Source organism: Hesperophylax consimilis, chromosome 15 (genome assembly GCF_061612785.1).
Source record: "Hesperophylax consimilis isolate HC1 chromosome 15, BYU_Hcon_1.0, whole genome shotgun sequence".
NCBI classification, from domain to species: Eukaryota; Metazoa; Arthropoda; class Insecta; order Trichoptera; family Limnephilidae; genus Hesperophylax; species Hesperophylax consimilis.
In genome coordinates, this window is record NC_142850.1 from 5,302,005 (window position 1) to 5,320,414 (window position 18,410).

At 34.4% G+C, this 18,410-nt stretch overlaps 1 protein-coding gene across 1 annotated transcript; it reads right to left on the reverse strand.

The window, feature by feature from the left end:
• Positions 1 to 675: 675 nt before the first annotated feature.
• Noc3 (Nucleolar complex protein 3) lies at positions 676 to 18,226 on the reverse strand. The gene is made up of 12 exons (XM_089639956.1): positions 18,041 to 18,226; positions 17,548 to 17,828; positions 16,842 to 17,002; positions 16,201 to 16,433; positions 15,700 to 15,865; positions 15,283 to 15,617; positions 14,676 to 14,864; positions 13,302 to 13,483; positions 3,530 to 3,738; positions 3,226 to 3,407; positions 1,833 to 2,062; positions 676 to 911 (listed from the first exon to the last, which is right to left on the reverse strand). Exons 1-12 carry the CDS (start codon positions 18,044 to 18,046, stop codon positions 695 to 697), a joined length of 2,391 nt encoding a protein of 796 aa, XP_089496082.1. The 5' UTR covers positions 18,047 to 18,226; the 3' UTR covers positions 676 to 694.
• Between the last annotated feature and the right edge of the window lie 184 nt (positions 18,227 to 18,410).

Here is an 18,410-nt window from a genome sequence, read left to right on the forward strand (position 1 = left end):
ATTATTGTTAAGAATTGAAAAGTTTAATTTTTTTTAAGTATTTGTTTCAGTACTTGATCATGCCATGTGTTTCTCAGGCGTCGTCGATTTCTTCTACCTTTCACATAAGCCTCTTCTAACCACTATTCATGTCTTCCTCGGGCGTCCCTGACTTTTACTACCATTCACTTCATATAGTATATGTAATGAAGTATGTATATCAAATTGTCATTGCTAAAAACTACATTATATCGACTCTCCAGTGTTGAGATAATGAAACAAACAAACAACATTACAAACTTCGTGAAATATTATATGAGATAACATTCTGCATATTATCCCAGCAGAAATCTGCTTTCTAAAACAGAAAAGACACTCACTCCAGCATTATAAAATTTGCACAGCTTTTCTATTATGAGCTGTTTTGATGTTGTTTTGAAATAAAAAATAGATTTTTTTATCAATTATTTTTCATGAGAAAAAAAGTATCATAAAAATATAATATCCACTGAATATTTAAACCGGTAGAAGTGCGTCATAGGCGTGTCTATGTGCCAGATGTAAGCTCAATTTTTCCTTACTTCCGGTGAATTTTTTTCTTGATCTGATAATCAATTTCGTTGGATTGTCTGTAATAATATATATAATAAAATTAAAAGAATTCCAATCAATAGATAAAAGTTTTATTTCTCCAATTGATAAGATTTGCAACAATTCACACTTCCTTTCCTTCGTAAACAAATTTCTTTCTAAAGTTGAAGGAGCCTCTGATCTGAGCGTTGGCAGTCACCTTGCAGTATTCCTCAAAGTTGGGGTGGGTGAAGTTGTGTCGGTTTGGCCGCGACTTGGACACAGTCTTCTTGGGAATTGGAATGGACGGCTTGAAACCCATCTGCGAACCATCGTAGTTGGTGAACAGTTGCTCGCCGGATCTGGTGGTAAAAAGTTACAGTGTTACTCGGTACTAGGCCACTCACGGGTCAGTAAGGAATCAGCAAAAACCAGGTGCAGTAAGAATGTGTGTTGGCGAATTGGCAAACATACACGGGTCAGTGCGGCACGGGAGAGATGTTGATTTTGTACTGACCAGTGGGGGAGCAGCCTTGCTCATCAAACAAACAGCATACAGATTGACAAAATTAACTTTGATGTGTTGCTACTGTAGATATTTCGGATACAAAAAATAAATTCTTTCCTCTTTTGGCCGCATGCAAAGTTAAGTGTGGCAAGCTGTACATCATAGTTTTGTGGCCTACCATTATGTAATGAGTTAAATCAGTAAGTATATTAGGGTCATGAATGATTAGGGTAGATTACCTACACGGTGGGGCAAAAGTAATCACCCGATATTCTTTTGCTATAATTTTTTTTTATGATAAACTTCGGTTCTGCTTGTTATTCCGCAATCTTGCGGAGTAAACTGATTAATGTCTTGTTGATTTGTATTCTGCGTTTGTTTACTTCACAAATGTCAAAACCGAATTGACATTTGGCGCCATTTGCAAAAGTTATAGCGTTTTCCAATAGGGTGATTACTTTTGCTCCAGCCTGTATAATGGTTCCAGAACACTTGCCCCTTTACTAATAAAATTCTATGACACCAGAGATCACTTTATATCACACTCCTATTATGTACATACCATCTTTTTAAAGTGGAAGATGTTGGTTGTGTAATGATGGAGGACTTGGAGAGGAATTGAACCCAGTTTTGTAGCCAGTTTATGGACACTTAGCATTTGTCCACTCAGCTACTAACCAGTTATTATATTTTGTAATGGCGAATCTGGACCAATAATTTATCCTACTGGCTGAGAAATGTCTTCAGATGACAGGAAAATGCCGAGCTAACTTACAATTTGCTGATCTCAATGGGAAGACTCCCCTCCCCCGTTGTGGGTATGCCGTTCATGATATGCAAGGAGAGCTGCCTCACGGTGGGATGGAAGTGTCTCCGCAGCACTGACAGTTCGTAGAGGGCGGTGCCAGCTGCGTTGCAGTACTCCGGTTCCATCAGCATGGGGTCGTAGGTGCCGGAACCCAGCTCTTGGTCCAGCTCCAGGAGTATTTCAGCCGGTTTTGTTTGCTACGGAAGATAATAATAATCATTAGCTTACTTATTTCAAATGGAAACTTCTCTATGAAACTTATTACCGAGAGTCCTAATGTGACTTTTATCTTTAACATCTATATTTATAAACCAAGCCCATTCTTTCCTGAGTTCGGTTTATCGATGTGTCAAAAAACATGGTGGCAGAAATCATATGATCATGTGATTACACCTCCAAGTGGCACATTTTTTCATCTCGTCTTGCTGACCAATAACACTTAAAACTGTAAAAAAAACAGATTTCTAAACCTTGCTCAAATAACGCGTCTTAACCAATTATAAATAACTCAAAATAATTGTTTTGGGGTGATGTTCATATAAACAAAATTAAATATTACCGAGCAGATAAACCATTATTGAATATCGACAACGGCTGGGCCATACCAAGTGGTACATATGTTGAATTTTTAAATCTCATTATTTGATACATGCACCGAAATCCTTATTTAAAAAAATAAGGATTTGTTTATGAACTTATCTATACGGTTTGCAACCTTACAATAACTTTAAGAATAACAATCATATTTTACCCTTTACAAACATATTTTTAAAATAAAACACATTGCGATCCCATGCATAAATTCTCAAGCACGAAAAAAGAAACACACATAGGGTAAGGGCAAAACCTGCCTCGGTCGCTTTAAATTCTTATCCTAGACAAACAAATATATTTTTTTAACATATTTCTAGAGATGTCACTAGAGATGCTTGTTCGCAATGAACCTAGAAATGACTGAACTCGGCTCCTGCGTGAGAGAGGCAAGCGAGATGAAAAGACTTTATAAGGTAAGGGTCAAACAGATGGCTTTTTGCTCAATGCCGACAGATTTTAATATGGGGAAGCGAAGTTTCAACAGTTTCTCATGATATCACAGGTAATGGCCAACTGGTAAAATGGTAAAAAAAAATAATCAGCAAATGACTAAAATAATTGATAAAATCAGTTTCGTAAAATAAATCCATTTAATTCTGATGCCTACATAATTGATTAAATGCTTAAGTGTTGCCATCGCAAGTTTTTTTTCCCGACATTGATTAATTTATCGATCACCGGCCGGGACATTTATTTTTTAAATACGGTATGTATTATTTCTAAAAAATTTAATATGTAAAGTATCAATATGTATTGCGATTTTTACCTGCATGACTGTTTTGATGATTCCCAAGCAGCCAAGGGCACCATTGTGCAGGACTTGTGTGCTGAGCATGGCCACACGCTTGAGGAAAGCCAGTAATATTTGCAGGGAAACCTTCTTCCTCCTTTTGATCAACACACTGGTCATGGCCCTCAAAATAATCATAAGGTCCACATGATTTTTACCTAAAACCAATGAAAATCTTACTATATTATAAATTAATAATAATGCATAACGAATCTTTCACATTCATTTCTTCCGATATAAAAACTTTGTCAAAGTTAGTATAAAATAGGATATGATTTACCTGCATCTATCGTCAACATATTTCTATAAAGGTGGGAATAGAATCTGGAAGGATCAATGTTCAGGATGTCTCCTTGGCCAGATAATATTGTGAATACAGTTTCCACACAGTGCAACTGTTCCCTATAGCCCAAATCCTCATCTTCTAATAGTTTATCTAGTAAATTTACTAAATCGGAGAAGTATTCCAAGTTCATTACATGAGCAAACCTGAAAATAATAAATAGTTTTAGCAAAATTATTTTAAGATAAGTGAATGAAAAACAGGATACATGATTTTAAGCTCAACCCATAAAATCATTCCTCCTCATGTAAATTGAATATATGTAACAACCTGCAAATCCTGATACAGGAAAAATATCTTGGGCTTTGCATTGACACACATTGAACACTTAACATTTAAGACGATCTCATATTCCAGATGTCCTTCGAATTCGGAAGGGGCGCGGCCTATTGGCATGGGTTATAAAAAACTTGAGAACCAATAAAAGAAAGCCGAACCCCAGACTTATATTTAACCAATTACGCCCATAAACGCACACTGGTGAAATTTGTCAAAAATCCGGTATAATATAATATCGGCATAATGCATAACTCTTCCATTTATCATATAAGGAGATGCACTACGTCGTGTCATATTTTCAATTGAGCCGCTACCAATAACAACCCTTACTTAGATGGCAATAAGGTTTAAATTCCCGCTTAACACCATCCGCCTGTTTTGATTTATGCAAGAAAAAAACATGGCCAAAAAGTGCCTTTTATTTTATTTTGTGGAGTTCAGGCATAAATATTTGATTTTTTTTAATCATTTTATAAATAACTTCATTTGCCACATTATACAATAAAATCATGTACAAAAATAAGTTCGTAAGTAGGAGATTTTGATCTTTAAAGCAGTTTTCATAGGCCTCATACATTATTTTTTTCTGGGCTTATAAAAAGATTGATCTAAAAAATACTCGATTATTTTAAAATTCAAGATGTATTCTACTCGCAGTATTTAATTAAAGCATCTGAAACATTTCCAGGCGACCAAATTTTCAAACAAAAAACACATGATTTTGCATTACTACGTATGGAATAAACTAAAAATCTCCAAGCCTGGAAATTTGTTGGATGAAATACTTACTCAAATTTAATTTAAAATAAACCAAATGCTAAGCAAAGACAAATTATAAACATAAAAATGAAATAAAAGCCGATGTGAAGTAAATCACAATAATAAATGCCAATTGTCTCAAAATTTTATTTGGAAAGCAATCAACTATGGTATCAATCTATCGATCAAAAGTTTGTCTTATTGGAGATTTACATCATTATTCTGGATAATTGTGATCCCTAAAAAAGTATCTAAGGACTCTCATGGTCTTTTTTAAGCCTTATAAATGAACTCACTCGAAAAATGAACAATTTCAAAACCTGCATTGACCATTTAGAATAAAACATAAAACACAAGCAATCTGTAATGCGTGAACTGACAATAATTGACCACTTTATAAAAATCCTAGTAATAAACTTAACCCTTGGAACCTTTTAAGACTAAATACGTCCCAAATTTCTTTAAATTTTACCACTGTGCGTCGCTTCGGTACGCAGAAGCGCGCGAAATTTGAAATTGGTTTTACACTCTACACTCTTTACTTTTTGTTTTGTTCAGGTGCGTTATTTACATATTTTTGGCAGAAAGAAGTAATAATAAATTATTGTATGGTTGTTTTTTAAATAGTATTATCATATAAATCGACTAAATTAAATAAATTACAATACCTAATTATATTTAGGAATTATTGAAACAGCAGTATTTTTTAATCTTTTTTAAGGAAAGATTGCGTAGAGGCCTGTAAAAAACATTTAGATAAGTATATTACAAAAGACATTGCATGCATCGAAAATTAAAAATTAATTCCTACTCCATGAGTATATCTTACCTAATAGTCTAATCGTGTTCAATAATTATAATCGATGATGACTTATTTATAATAATTTTTTTGTATATTTAAATAATGATTGTAATTTATTTTAATGTGCGTTCATTTTGCAATGTATATTTGTTATTATTCATTATATATATCTATTTGTTTCATTTCTAAACATAATAACATAAAATAAACAAATATTTCTTGCGTTATTGTTTTTAGGTACCTAATTATGAAAAAAATTATTTGAACTAACCCCAAATATTCAAGCATATTTTTGTATTTTGTTTTAGGCCACTGAGCGTACCCAGTTTTTTATTATCTTTCCTCCCCATTGTATAAAACTAGGAATTTAAAAAAAAACGATTACACGTAAACTGATTTTAGTTGAAATAATTTCACAGAACAGAGCGGCACTAAGATAAAGAACGTCTTTACCCCGTCAGCGCCGGGCGGTAACTAAATACAAAAGCGTGTAACCCTTACGTAGACGGCATAGAGTTTATTTCACAATGGCAAATTCAATGGTTACCTCCCCGAAAATCGATCAATATTCGTGTAAAAATGAACAACGCGAAAATGCATATTTTGTTTTATTTTGTGAAGTTCTGGTACATATATGAAAATTTCCTTCGATTATCAAATAAAAAAATGAATTTCCCACATTATACAATAAAAAAAATATCCGAAAATGGGTTTGTAAATGGGATATTTTGCACTAGACAGTTTTTTTTAGGCCTGATACTTTATTTTTTTCTAGGCTTATAAAAGGTCTTATCGAAAAAATGATCGACTGCTGACAAGCCCAAGATGTGTTCTACTTGCAGTATTTAATTAAAGCATCTGTAGTATTTCTAAGCAATCAAATTTTCAAACCAAAAACATCCGATTTTGCATTACTTGGTATTGGATCGCCTTAAACAGCATATTCAAGATATTAAAGATAAAATCCCCTTAATTAGCGTATTTAGCCGGTTTTCATATCTGTTACCAAATAAAATTTAAAAAGGTCTATGTTATAGTCTCGTACATTCACATTTAAACTACTTGACTGAAATCTGGGGAAACGTATATGAAACATATATAAATGAACTACAGGTAACACAAAACAAAGTAATCAAAAAGCTATTTCACTTCAAACCTAGAAAATCCACAAAAAATTATATGAATATAATACATGTCTCCTTATATACAAAATCAATAATAAACACATACAAATAGAGAACTCATTACAACGTCCCAAGTAGAAGTGTGTCGTTCCGGCCGGAGCGAATCAAATGAGTCCGAGTCCGAAGGCGTTTGAATCGATCCGAGTCCGCAAAATAAAATGGATCGAGTCCGGACTCACTCTCACCTCTCGCTCTCAACTCTCACCTCTCGCTCTCGCCTCTCGCTCGTAACTCGCACCTCGAACCGAACTGTGTTTGGATTGTTGATCTGCACTGGTTGACGAAAATATTTTTCAAAAAGAAAGTTTAGTAAGTCTTAGTCAAAAGATAGCAACAAGCATTACTTTTTCCTTTTGTTGGTCTGCATAGGGCAAATTTGCGTTCCAGTAAACTCGCGCCAACGTTACTTAGGTCTTATCTAGTCTAATTATTTAGCTTTGTGAAGATCATTTTTCAAACACAACATTAAAGCAGTTATTAGTATTTTAGCTGGGGGTCACCGCTGACGGCGCTGACTTTATTATTAACAATTTAATCAGCTGTATGAATACCTCAAAAAATATATACGCCGGACGTCCCCGATAAATTGGAAGCAGCGTATTAAGAAAACTAACATTTGATAAAAAGCATTAAATTTCTTGTGGCGCGTCATCTCAAGTCTTCTATTGGCTGTTAAATAATCAAGTTACAACATTGCGTTTGAGTGAAAGGTTTGTGATCATATGTTTATTTTGGTGGGGAATCTAACCATCTGTACTGTATAAAGGAACGACGAGGCTTTTGAATATACGTCATGAATATTAGTCATAAACGAAAATCAACCCTATTCAATAGTGTAATATGTGGGATTTTTCTTTAAAACATCAGCTTCATCCCAGAGCACCTGCAAGAAGTTTCGGAACAAGGTCTCAAGGGTTCAGGGCGTTAAGTAAGGCACCTCACAAATTTGCAAACTCAATAGGTCATTATTGTTTTTATTATTATAACAATAAATAACAAAGGTGATACTTTTTTATTGTTGTGCATTAATTACTCATTGTATTAGTATTAGAGATAATTTTTTTTAAAGTAAAGTAAAAGTAGCAGTTTTCGTACTCGTAGTCGGGTGAAGGCGAACGTACGCAAAAACTTAAAGCAATTTGTTCCGTAATGTCTGCAATAAATAAGAGAAGTGAAATCTGGAAGCATTTTTCGGTGTTACCTACAAATACAAAGAATGCGAAATGTGAATATTGTTCTGATATTATTAATTTTAGTGGGTCAACAAGTAATTTATCACGTCACATGAAACGCAAACATTCAACAGTGCCCGTTGTAAAAAATATAATGTATTCCAGTAGGTCCGGGGCAAACAGATTAATTGTGCCAGCTTGTAAACCTACAATGTATAATAGTGCTAGTGCTAGTGCCAGTACCAGTGTCATTACTTCCTCATCAGTATCGCCACCAGGACAGCCACCAGCAATACCCGAAAGCGAGCCTTCCACTTCATCAGAACCAGCTACGAGAAATGTTCGTATTATCAGTGGTGCGCAAACTTGTATCGCGGACTACGTCACCGTAAAAAAACCTATTTCTGTGCATAAATCAAGAGAGATTGATAACCAATTACTGTTGATGATAGTCAAGGAATATCATCCTTTTAGCCTCGTAGAAGATCCTGAGTTTAAAAAATTAATAGCCTTATTATGTCCAAGCTACAGCCTTCCATCTAGAAAAACCATCAGCAAAAGCCTATTGCCTAAAATGTACAATTTAACTAAAGAAAAGGTAATAATGGTTTTGAAAGAAGCAGAAGCCGTTTCCTTGACGACGGATGGGTGGACCTCTCGCACCAATCAAAGCTATTATGCTCTGACATGCCATTTTATAAACAATCAAACGCAACTGACTTCTGTTTTGCTGGGGTGTATTTCGTTTGACGAAAGGCATACCGCAGAAAATATTTCAATATTTTTAAAATCCCTTGTGAAGGAATGGAGTTTGAATCTAAAAATATCAGCCGTTATATCAGACAACGCAGCTAATGTTGTAAGTGGAGTTCGTCTGTGTGGTTGGCCCCATTTTGGGTGCTTTGCCCACACCATAAATTTAATTGTTCAGTCTGGGCTGGAAAAAATTAAACCAACTTTAATTAAAGTCAAAGCAATGGTAGAATATTTCAAACGCAGCTCCCATGCTTTGGCTAAATTAACAGCAAGACAAAACGAGTTAAACTTGCCGCCCTTAAAATTGATACAAGACGTCGTCACGAGATGGAATTCAACATACAATATGCTGTCGAGGATTTGGCTGCTGAGGGATGCTGTTGTTTCAACGTTGGCCGTGGAACAACCATTATTGCTCTCCATGACTCAAAACGAATGGATTATCATAGAACACTCCATTTTAATTTTAAAAATATTTCTTGACGTCACCAATGACGTCAGCAGTGAAAATAATGTAGCATTTTCCAAAGTGATCATTTATATTCAGGCAATGCATGACCACTTAAATTCATACTGTGCGAATGGAAGTAATTTTCCAGTTGAAGTATGTGAAATGGCGTACTTCTTAAATGAAGAAATTATAAGGAGGTTTTCGAAGGTCCATAAAGACAAAATAATCAATGAAATTATCTTTTTGGACCCAAGATTCAAGCAATACGGAGGGATGACTGAAAACCAGTTTAAAATTACAAGAAATGAAATTGAAATGAGGGCATCGTATATGACATCAATTACATGTAATGTCGAAGAAGAACTAACGGCGACGACGAGTACAAGCGATTCTTCTCCATCATCGGTACTGCCGTGGTAAGTAAATACTTATTTTATTTTATTTTAAATAATCAATAATATTTTTATTCAATTTTTAAAAGCAGTTTATTTATCGACAATATCTGATGTGTAATTATTATTACGCATGAAAGCTGTTTCGCCTTCTGCAGGCATGATCAAACTATTTTGACGGCTTCCTTGATCGAGCGGTTAAAATCCTGGTGAGCGCAAGTAAGTTTAATTGATAGAATTGTGTCATTTCCCAATTCAATCATATAAAAATAATATAAGGTATATTTATATTTGCAGCTCGTTCCAGAGTAGAAGATACTTTAGTATCGCTCTGGTCTAGGACCACCTTTCAGAATTGAAACTTTGCTTGAAATGGCTTTAGCCGTGTTTGGTGATTAGGTCTGAAAAGTCAGGTACTTTCCCACATTCCTCTTCCCCATCTCCTTTCCCTCCCCACTACCTTCAGCCTCACAACATACCCCAATTGGCGATACCATAGTCTCACTGGCTCCAGGCTCCTATATTATCCATAAAAAGTTTGTAAAGTATAATAATATGTAACTAAGTGATGTTATTCTAATTATTATAATGATATCTATTGAAAATATGAGATTTCCTGTTTTTACTTATTAATGGCGTTTTCGTTTTCTAAGTGTTCGAGTATATGTGTAGTGCCTGTAAGTAAGTAAAAAAGCAATTAAATGTGAAAAATAGTCCTAAGTCCCAACTACTATGGCATCCTGGTTGGGGTATGTTGTGGGGCGAAATAAATGGGGAAGGGAAGTAGATGAAGTAGTAGATACATTTTGGAAGTACCTGGCTCTTCAGATCTAGTCACCAAACACGGATAAAATCATTTCAAGCAACGTTTCAATCTCGAAAACTGAATATACTAACGTGCCACAAATACACTATTACTTATTTAATTGTTGTGGTGGTTGTTGTGATGATTGTTGTGGTGGTGGTCACATTTGATAATTTTGGTAATTACTATGTTTTTAGTTACGACAGCAGCACAGCTGAATCTTCTTTATGGAAAACATACGACAAAACAGTCAGGACTGTGATGGCTCCGACTGTTTCTAACTTCAAAGCAGCTGCATTGCTCGAAGTAAAAAAATACATTGAGGAGCCCATCATGAACAGAAAGGAAGATCCTTTGAAGTGGTGGGAAGAGAGAAGGCGGGTATATCCCCGTCTTTATAAAATTATGAAGACCAGACTATGTATACTACCGACTTCAGTCCCATGTGAGAGGTTGTTCTCCAAAACCGGAATGATAATTAGTGACAGAAGAAGCAGGCTGAATCCTGAAAAGGTATCTCAGATGATGTTCATAAGCAGTAATATGAATTTTGTGTAGGTTAGGTTTTTTGTTGGGTAAATGGACCTTTTGTATCATCATAAAAAAATGAAAGGACGTAATAAAAAGTTTCAATGGTGGTGGTTCCACTTCCAACGTACGATGTTTTAATATTCCTTAATTAAATTTGTAGATTATATATATTGTAACTGTCCGAGTAAGCTGCAGGTTGCGGTGTTAGTGATAAAACTGTTTTAATCCACTTGAAGCAAATTGGGAATGTGAAAAAGCTTGAAAGGTGGGTACCTCACGAATTGAGTGAAGCAAATAAACAAATTATTAAATAAACCTACTTATTGATTTTTAAAAAATTGGTAATTTTTTTAAACTTTTGAAAATTAGATTTTTTTTGAAAATTTGCCTTTTTTGGGTAATTCGAATTTTTTAGAAAATTTGATTTTTTTTTTGAAAAATTTGATTTTTTGAAAATTTTGACTTTTTTTGAAAATTTTGTTTTTTTTTAAATTCGACTTTTTTTTAATCTTGCAAATTTTGTATTTTTAAGTATCCTTCCTGTAGTTAATAATAATAGGTGTAACTAATCCTTTACCTTTCGAAAAGGGCGAGTTGCGAAGTAGGTATAAGTAGAGATGGCAAAATTTAGCATTAATTTTCAGATTTTTTAGCATTAATAATTGGAAATTTAGCGTTTTATAGCATTTTGAGGCATAATTTAGCGTTTTGTAGCAAAATAGAAAAAATGTATTTCCTGAATGTTTTTAGCGCTTATTTTAGTATTTTTGGTAAAATATATGTTTAACCTTAATTTGCAAGTATTTCCATGTGAAAGATTATAAATAATTAATTTTAATATTAAATTAATAAGGAAGGAAACTCTAAGTACGGGTCGAACACAAACACAACAAATGCAGATTGCGATTAACATTAATAGGCGTAATTTATTTCGCACAATTTGTGTAATGTCAAAAAGCAATTTTAGCCTACAGTACAGAAATATTAAATATTTACACATAAAATAGTAACAAAATTATAAAAAATCGTAGGAAAGGCTTCCAAAATTGAAATAAAGTAGGCATAATACTTTTCCCTGCACATTCACATGAAACTACCTTCCTTATGCATTTTTCTCAATTCTTCTTTAGTTGTACTGGACTAAATATTACTGTATCAGCTTCTCCAATTTGTATGGTTCTTCGACTTCTGAAATACGCAATATTTTCGGAAAGCGTTTACGCACACAGTCGGGGGAGCGCGAGCTGAAGTTAGAGATGATTTTTAATCACTTATTTCCGCTATAAATATCGATTTTTTGAAATTGTTACATATTATTTTAATACCCGGTATTTTCGGAAAATTCGCGCCTATTTCGCTAAATAGAATAATTTAGCTGAAATACGGCCAAAATCACGTTTTTCGCGTTAATTCGCGAAATAGAAATCACTGGAAACACTTTCAGATGCCTTGAAACGCAAAGAAAACTTATAAATGCCCTATTTTCGAACCATAAATATTTTTTCGCGTTTTTAGTTAAAACGAAATTTTGCCATCTCTAGGTATAAGGCTAGCTTTAGACTTGTAAGTTTTTTCGTAAATTTACGACTTCTAGCCAATGGGCATATTGGATTTTCAAAATATTGCATTTTGAAAATCCAATATGCCCATTGGCTAGAAGTCGTAAATTTACGAAAAAACTTACAAGTCTAAAGCTAGCCTTACAGATAACAGGATACACAAAATTATTATTTCGTGACACTCATTGTGACGTTCCACCGGGTTCTGCGAATCCAGCTGATTCAAATTCAAGTCCACAGGACTTGAACCTCAATCGATTCAAGATGAGTCCGGCGGAACGGTTTCTAGTTTGAGTCCGCCGGACTCATTTCAAACGTTCCGACTCAAGCCGTTCCGCCGGACTCATTTCAAACGTTCCGACTCAAACCGTTCCGCCGGACTCGCTTGATTCGTTTTGTAGTATGAGTCCGGCGGAGCGGTTTGATCGCCTTGATTCGAAGGAGTCGGAGCGAATCCAATGAATCAAGTCCCTTAGAATGAGTCCGGACTCTGATTCGAGTCCGAAAAATGAGCGGAACGACACACTTCTAGTCCCAAGTATACACACACTTTAAACATACATTTAAACACCATACATACTCATTATGGCAAGCAATCAATTGGTTACGAGGTGGCAACATATATAATTGCCTTCCAGACAAAATTAAAAATGAAAAAAGGATAGGTGCATTTAATTTTTTTTTCACTTTTATGCTCAATCAACAAAACACTGAAAGTGAATAATATTGTGATGCAATGTATTTCTGTGTAATGTATTAGTTATTTCTAGAAAATATAAATACTTTGTTCTAGAATAAAAACTACAAAAATAAAAATAAATTAACTGGAAATTCAGAAAACCATTTGGGAAAGGTGTAATCGAAGGTAGCACAGATTTAAATGATGTATTTGGTTGCAGCAATGGTTCAATGTTGAAATTATGTTGGAAATTAAAGGCTATACTTTTAATATACGCTTACAAAGAGGATAACAGAGGGTATTTAACTTATTTTGTTATGTAAGGGTTACTAGTACTTACTTGGAAAGTCCTTCTAAAACAGCACCAAGCAGTCTGGAATTTGGAGACCGTTTTAATATACGGAAATATATTGTGAAAACTACTTTGACAATCTCCGTTAAATTCGTTTGTTTGGTTTGTTTGTTTTCTTCAGCTTTTGTTTCCAGCATTTCTTTTTCTAATTCATTCAATTTCTTATTTCTCTGTAACAAAAAGCATGTTTACTAAGCACATCTTCAATTTGAAAGCTGTTAATGCCATAGGTATTTAATCTTCTATAATATATACCCTTTGACCTCTCAAACTGATCTCTCTTGAGCCATCGCCTTGCGCTGCAGCGGGAAGGATAGATCATACGTCCGTCACCTCTGAACACACTGATTCCTACATATTCCCTCATACCTTTTTCCTTCCCAGAACTTCCTCTCCTAATAAAAAACCCTTCACACAGCATTCCCAAAGAGGATATAGGTCCTGGAGGGAAATTATTTTCCTCAGGTCTTCCTGTGTGGGGTTAATTTAAAAATCTTAAGAGTCTCTATGGTCAATTTATAGAAAGAAAGTCCATTCAACTTTGGGTTTCTGTTCCAAAGAAAAGCCTGTTCTCGCAGATACGCAAAAACAATACTCACTCACCTATACACAAATATACATACATACTACGAAAAAAGATCTAATATTCGCTGTACTCGAAGCAATAACAAAGACTTACTTCAAATTCCTGTAACGCACACTACTTTTGGTCAACGAAACTTTAGATATCTTGCGACAAGACTTTACAACATTCTTCCTGATAAAATAAAAACATGTCATTCACAAAAAAATTTCAAAGATAGCGTCAGAATTTGGATCAAAAGTAATGATAAGGTCTTTACCGGTGCACTCATCCAAATTCGCAGTTATTGATGCAACCTAATTATTGTATGTATTTTCATATATATTGTTAGGTATATTATTGGGACTATAAACGAACTTGGTAAATGATGTATTGTATGTATTGATGCTACCTAACTATTGAGTGTTAGTATTTTTATATAATTGTAGGTACGTTATAGTACATACTATAAATAAACTTGGTAGATAGCTGCCTCAACACAGGCTAAGCCTAGTGAGGCGGGCTATGATAAACCTTAACATATAACTACATTAACATTAATATTATTTACATTTATTTTACCTACTGTTTATAAATTACTTTCCGTTGATAAAATTATATACTCATCTAATTTATAAACCAATGTACACAAAACAGTCTTTCATGTATTTCTATAGTTATTGTTTGAAAATTTGTCACAATAAAGATATTATATTATTATTCATAGATTCTATGAAATAGTTCAGGTGAGATTCCGACTAACAAGAATTAGTGTTTATAAATATTATTTATCATCTTACTTTTCTCTCTTTTTTAGACATGCTAATGAGTCTTTGCTTATGTGAAAGTTGCTTCTTTTGCTTCATTTCTAGCTTTTTTTCATCGTCCAGATTGATATCCTTTATCCTCAAAGACAGGAGGCAATTTAACACTTCACAGTGGACATCATTTGATTGATTTTTGACCAACTGATTAATTTTTCGAACAAGCTGAAAAAACACATAAAAATTAAAAACCTTGACGTACATATTATAAAATGTTGAATATCTCTCATTATCTATCTATATAAATAAAAAATTAAATGTTCGTTTGTTAAAAATCTAAAATCTCCAAAAGTTCTTTACCGATTGCTTTGAAATTTTGACACAACGTTGCATTCGAATACGCGAGTGTTTTTATGTACATATTATATAGATGTCACTTGTGATGGGTAAAAACATGTTTCTTTTTTAATAGCGCCATCTGTTGGACGTACAAGCAACATGCGCCATTGTTTCTCTATCAGCACAGAAAGCCTGAACCACAGCAAAGCGTGACGGGGTACAGCTAGTCGTCAATATATTATAATCATAATGTGTAGATGTAAATTATTTTAGTATTAGTGTTATAGGACACAAGAAATATTACCATCAAGGATATAAGTCCTTTCTTATCTCCCTTGAATATAGTTTTGAAGCACTCATTCACGATCAGCCTGACGGAAGGATGTTTGTTGTTCAGGTAGGGGACCAGCATGTGGCCGATATTGGAAGAATAATTGAAGTATGAATGAGACACAAGCAGATCACACAGGCACGTTATGGCAATGTGTCCCAGTTTTATTCTACCAGCATCAATTTTTCTAGCATCGCCTTTTTTCGTCACAAGGATGGAAGCCATTTTTTCAAGCCTAGTCAAATATCGTTTGTACTGCGCCAGTAAAGCTTCCTCGTATTTATGGAGCATAAAGGTTTCTTTCTTCACTGAAAAACAGACACATATTCGTTTTTTTCTTGTAATTAAACGAAAAAATATTTTTATTAGCTTAAACTTTGTATCACTCACATTTTGTTTCTCCGAAATCTTGTTGACTGATCTGATAGTCTGGTAAAATATCTTTGAAGACCTCCAGCAAAGATATGGCTGCCAGCTTCCTTACAGTCAAAAGATTTTCATTGCCACCTTTGGTTTTTTCATCTAAGAAATTGAGAAGCCCAAAAAAGTTGTCCATCTACAAATTAAAAGAAATGTTAATTAACTAAGTAGACACAATAAACCAGTAGCAATATCCTAGATGTAGAAAGTGGTAACTTGCTGCTTGGACACAATAAACCAGTAGCAATATCCTAGATGTAGAAAGTGGTAACTTGCTGCTTGGACACAATAAACCAGTAGCAATATCCTAGATGTAGAAAGTGGTAACTTGCTGCTTGGAAGAAGACTGGAGCAGGATAGGAAGGCCCGGAGAGAATGGCAAGATTGGGATGTAGTGCCGAGGTGAAGATGTTAAGTCATTACCAAAATAATTGACGAATGTTTGTTCTTTCAAAGGTGCCAATATTATACCTTATTTTCTGGGTTTTCTAAAATACCAGAGCAGAGAACTCCAATCTTGAATTTCTTATTCTGAAGTTCTTCATGGCGGGCAATAAATATCTCGGACGTGGAAAGTGGTTTCGAGGTGTTTATCAGTGGGACTTCTTTCTTTGTCATTACTTCTTCGTCAGAATCAACTTTTTCTTCAGTCAACTCTACCATCTCTTCTTCTTCGGGGAACTCCTGGGGAACATACTGTCTTTCTGCAAAATAAACACATCATTTGTTCATCATCAGATAATTCATTACTTCAATGCAAAACAAAGTGCTTTTAATGGGATCTTTTACTATAGTACATTTATTTTAAACTAGGACTTTAGGACTGGAGTCAACCGCACAAATAACCTTGCCAAATGCTGATCGGGCAGCAACTTCATTTATTTCGTAAGTTAACGGCCATAATGTCATCCAATTTCAAAGAAATGCGTGTATGCCCACGATTGCCACCAAAAATCGTTAGAATGCATCGTCATCGACAACGAGTCTATCTGTCGAGTTTCAGCTCGATTGGATGTCGGTTGGAAGTGGGTTAATTTCCGCTTCAGATTTGCAATCATTCATTCAAAAATGGACACAAAACAGTGAAAACAATAAACAAATATAATATTCACCTTCTGCATCAATCTCCCGACTTTGGAAACCATGTTTGGTTTTAATGGGAAGCAACTGTTTCTTCTTTTTGATATTTAACACAACGGGTCTGTCGGTCAACTCATAATCCACTTCTAGATCCTCCGCATCACCTGCTTTCCTTTTCTGCCCAGACTTCCTCCTAAAATTTAATAAAATTAATTATATTTTTTTGTATTTCAATTATGTTCTTAACAGACAAAGTGAACACTCTAAAACATTCAACAAAACATGACTTCAATTCTTTCATTGCTTGCACAGAATATAATATACCTACCTAATATCTGAGATACATAATTAAGAAACTGAATTTTAACAATTATGTTCTTAACACACAAAGTGACTCACTCTAAAACATTAAACAAAACATGACTTCAATTCTTTCATTGCTTGCATAATATACCTACCTAATATCTGAGATACATAATTAAGAAACTGAATTTTAAAAAAAAGTTACTTTGAAATAAAACATGGATTTCTACATGCTTTTATTCATTATTATCACTCGGAAATATTAAAAACATTTATTGAACACGGAAAGCGATGAATCACTAACAGGCTAATTAAAATTGTGTGTATTGGATGAGGTGCGCCTCTGGATATTTACCGAAAACTCTTGTGCTATGAAATGGTAGGTAGGTATAGCAAGAAAAAATAAATATCTTTGGTATATTATATAAAAAAAACCTTTTGGAATCAGTAGGTTTGCCAAAGTTTTTAGATGTAGTGTCTCCTGTCTTCATGAGATAATCCAAGTCATCATCTTCCATCATGTCCATCATATCAGATCCCTGAAGAGACTCATCATCGCTGTATTCCTGGGAGTTACCTCCCGCAGCCTTGACTGGCTGGCGGTTGACGATCTTCTTCTTCCTGTGCCTCTGTGTCTTGATCTTCCCTTGCTTCTTCAGTTTTGTGATGACATGGTTGCTGTGCTTCAGCTTGCTTACCTTCATTTTAGCCTTTTTCTGAAATAGATGACAAAATCGTCAACATAAATATAAAACAATAATATTATGACGAATAAGTGTAACTATAGAATACTTATATCTGCGAATACGAAGGAAGAAAACCGGATAAAACTCAAATAAAAACATTGCAAGACCAAGATTGAAAGTAGCCACAGTTTTAAGTCCAGAAACATAACTCAAGTGGTAAAATGTGTAAAAGAATTACTTACCACCATTTTGATACACTTTTATTGGAAATCCGGTATATTTGAGTGTAATTATCTAGAGACACGTGTAAAAAACCTAACAAAATACGATGGTTAAAAGTTAGGTTATGACAGAAACTTCCATATATTCAAAGCCATTCCAAAACTGTCCAAAACTGTGCTCGGCGCTCGCTGTGCTGCGCAGTTCAGGCTACATGTGTATTTTGACAGCCGCAGCCAGTGTTGCCAACTCGATTTTTTAAAATAAAGCCAGACGCTACCCGAAAAGGAGCTAAAAAAGAGCTAAAACCTTGTATAGCCCATAAGCATAAGTGATGGGTTTATTTATTGGCCAACAATTTGAGACCGAAACATGAAGAGTGGGGGAGAATAG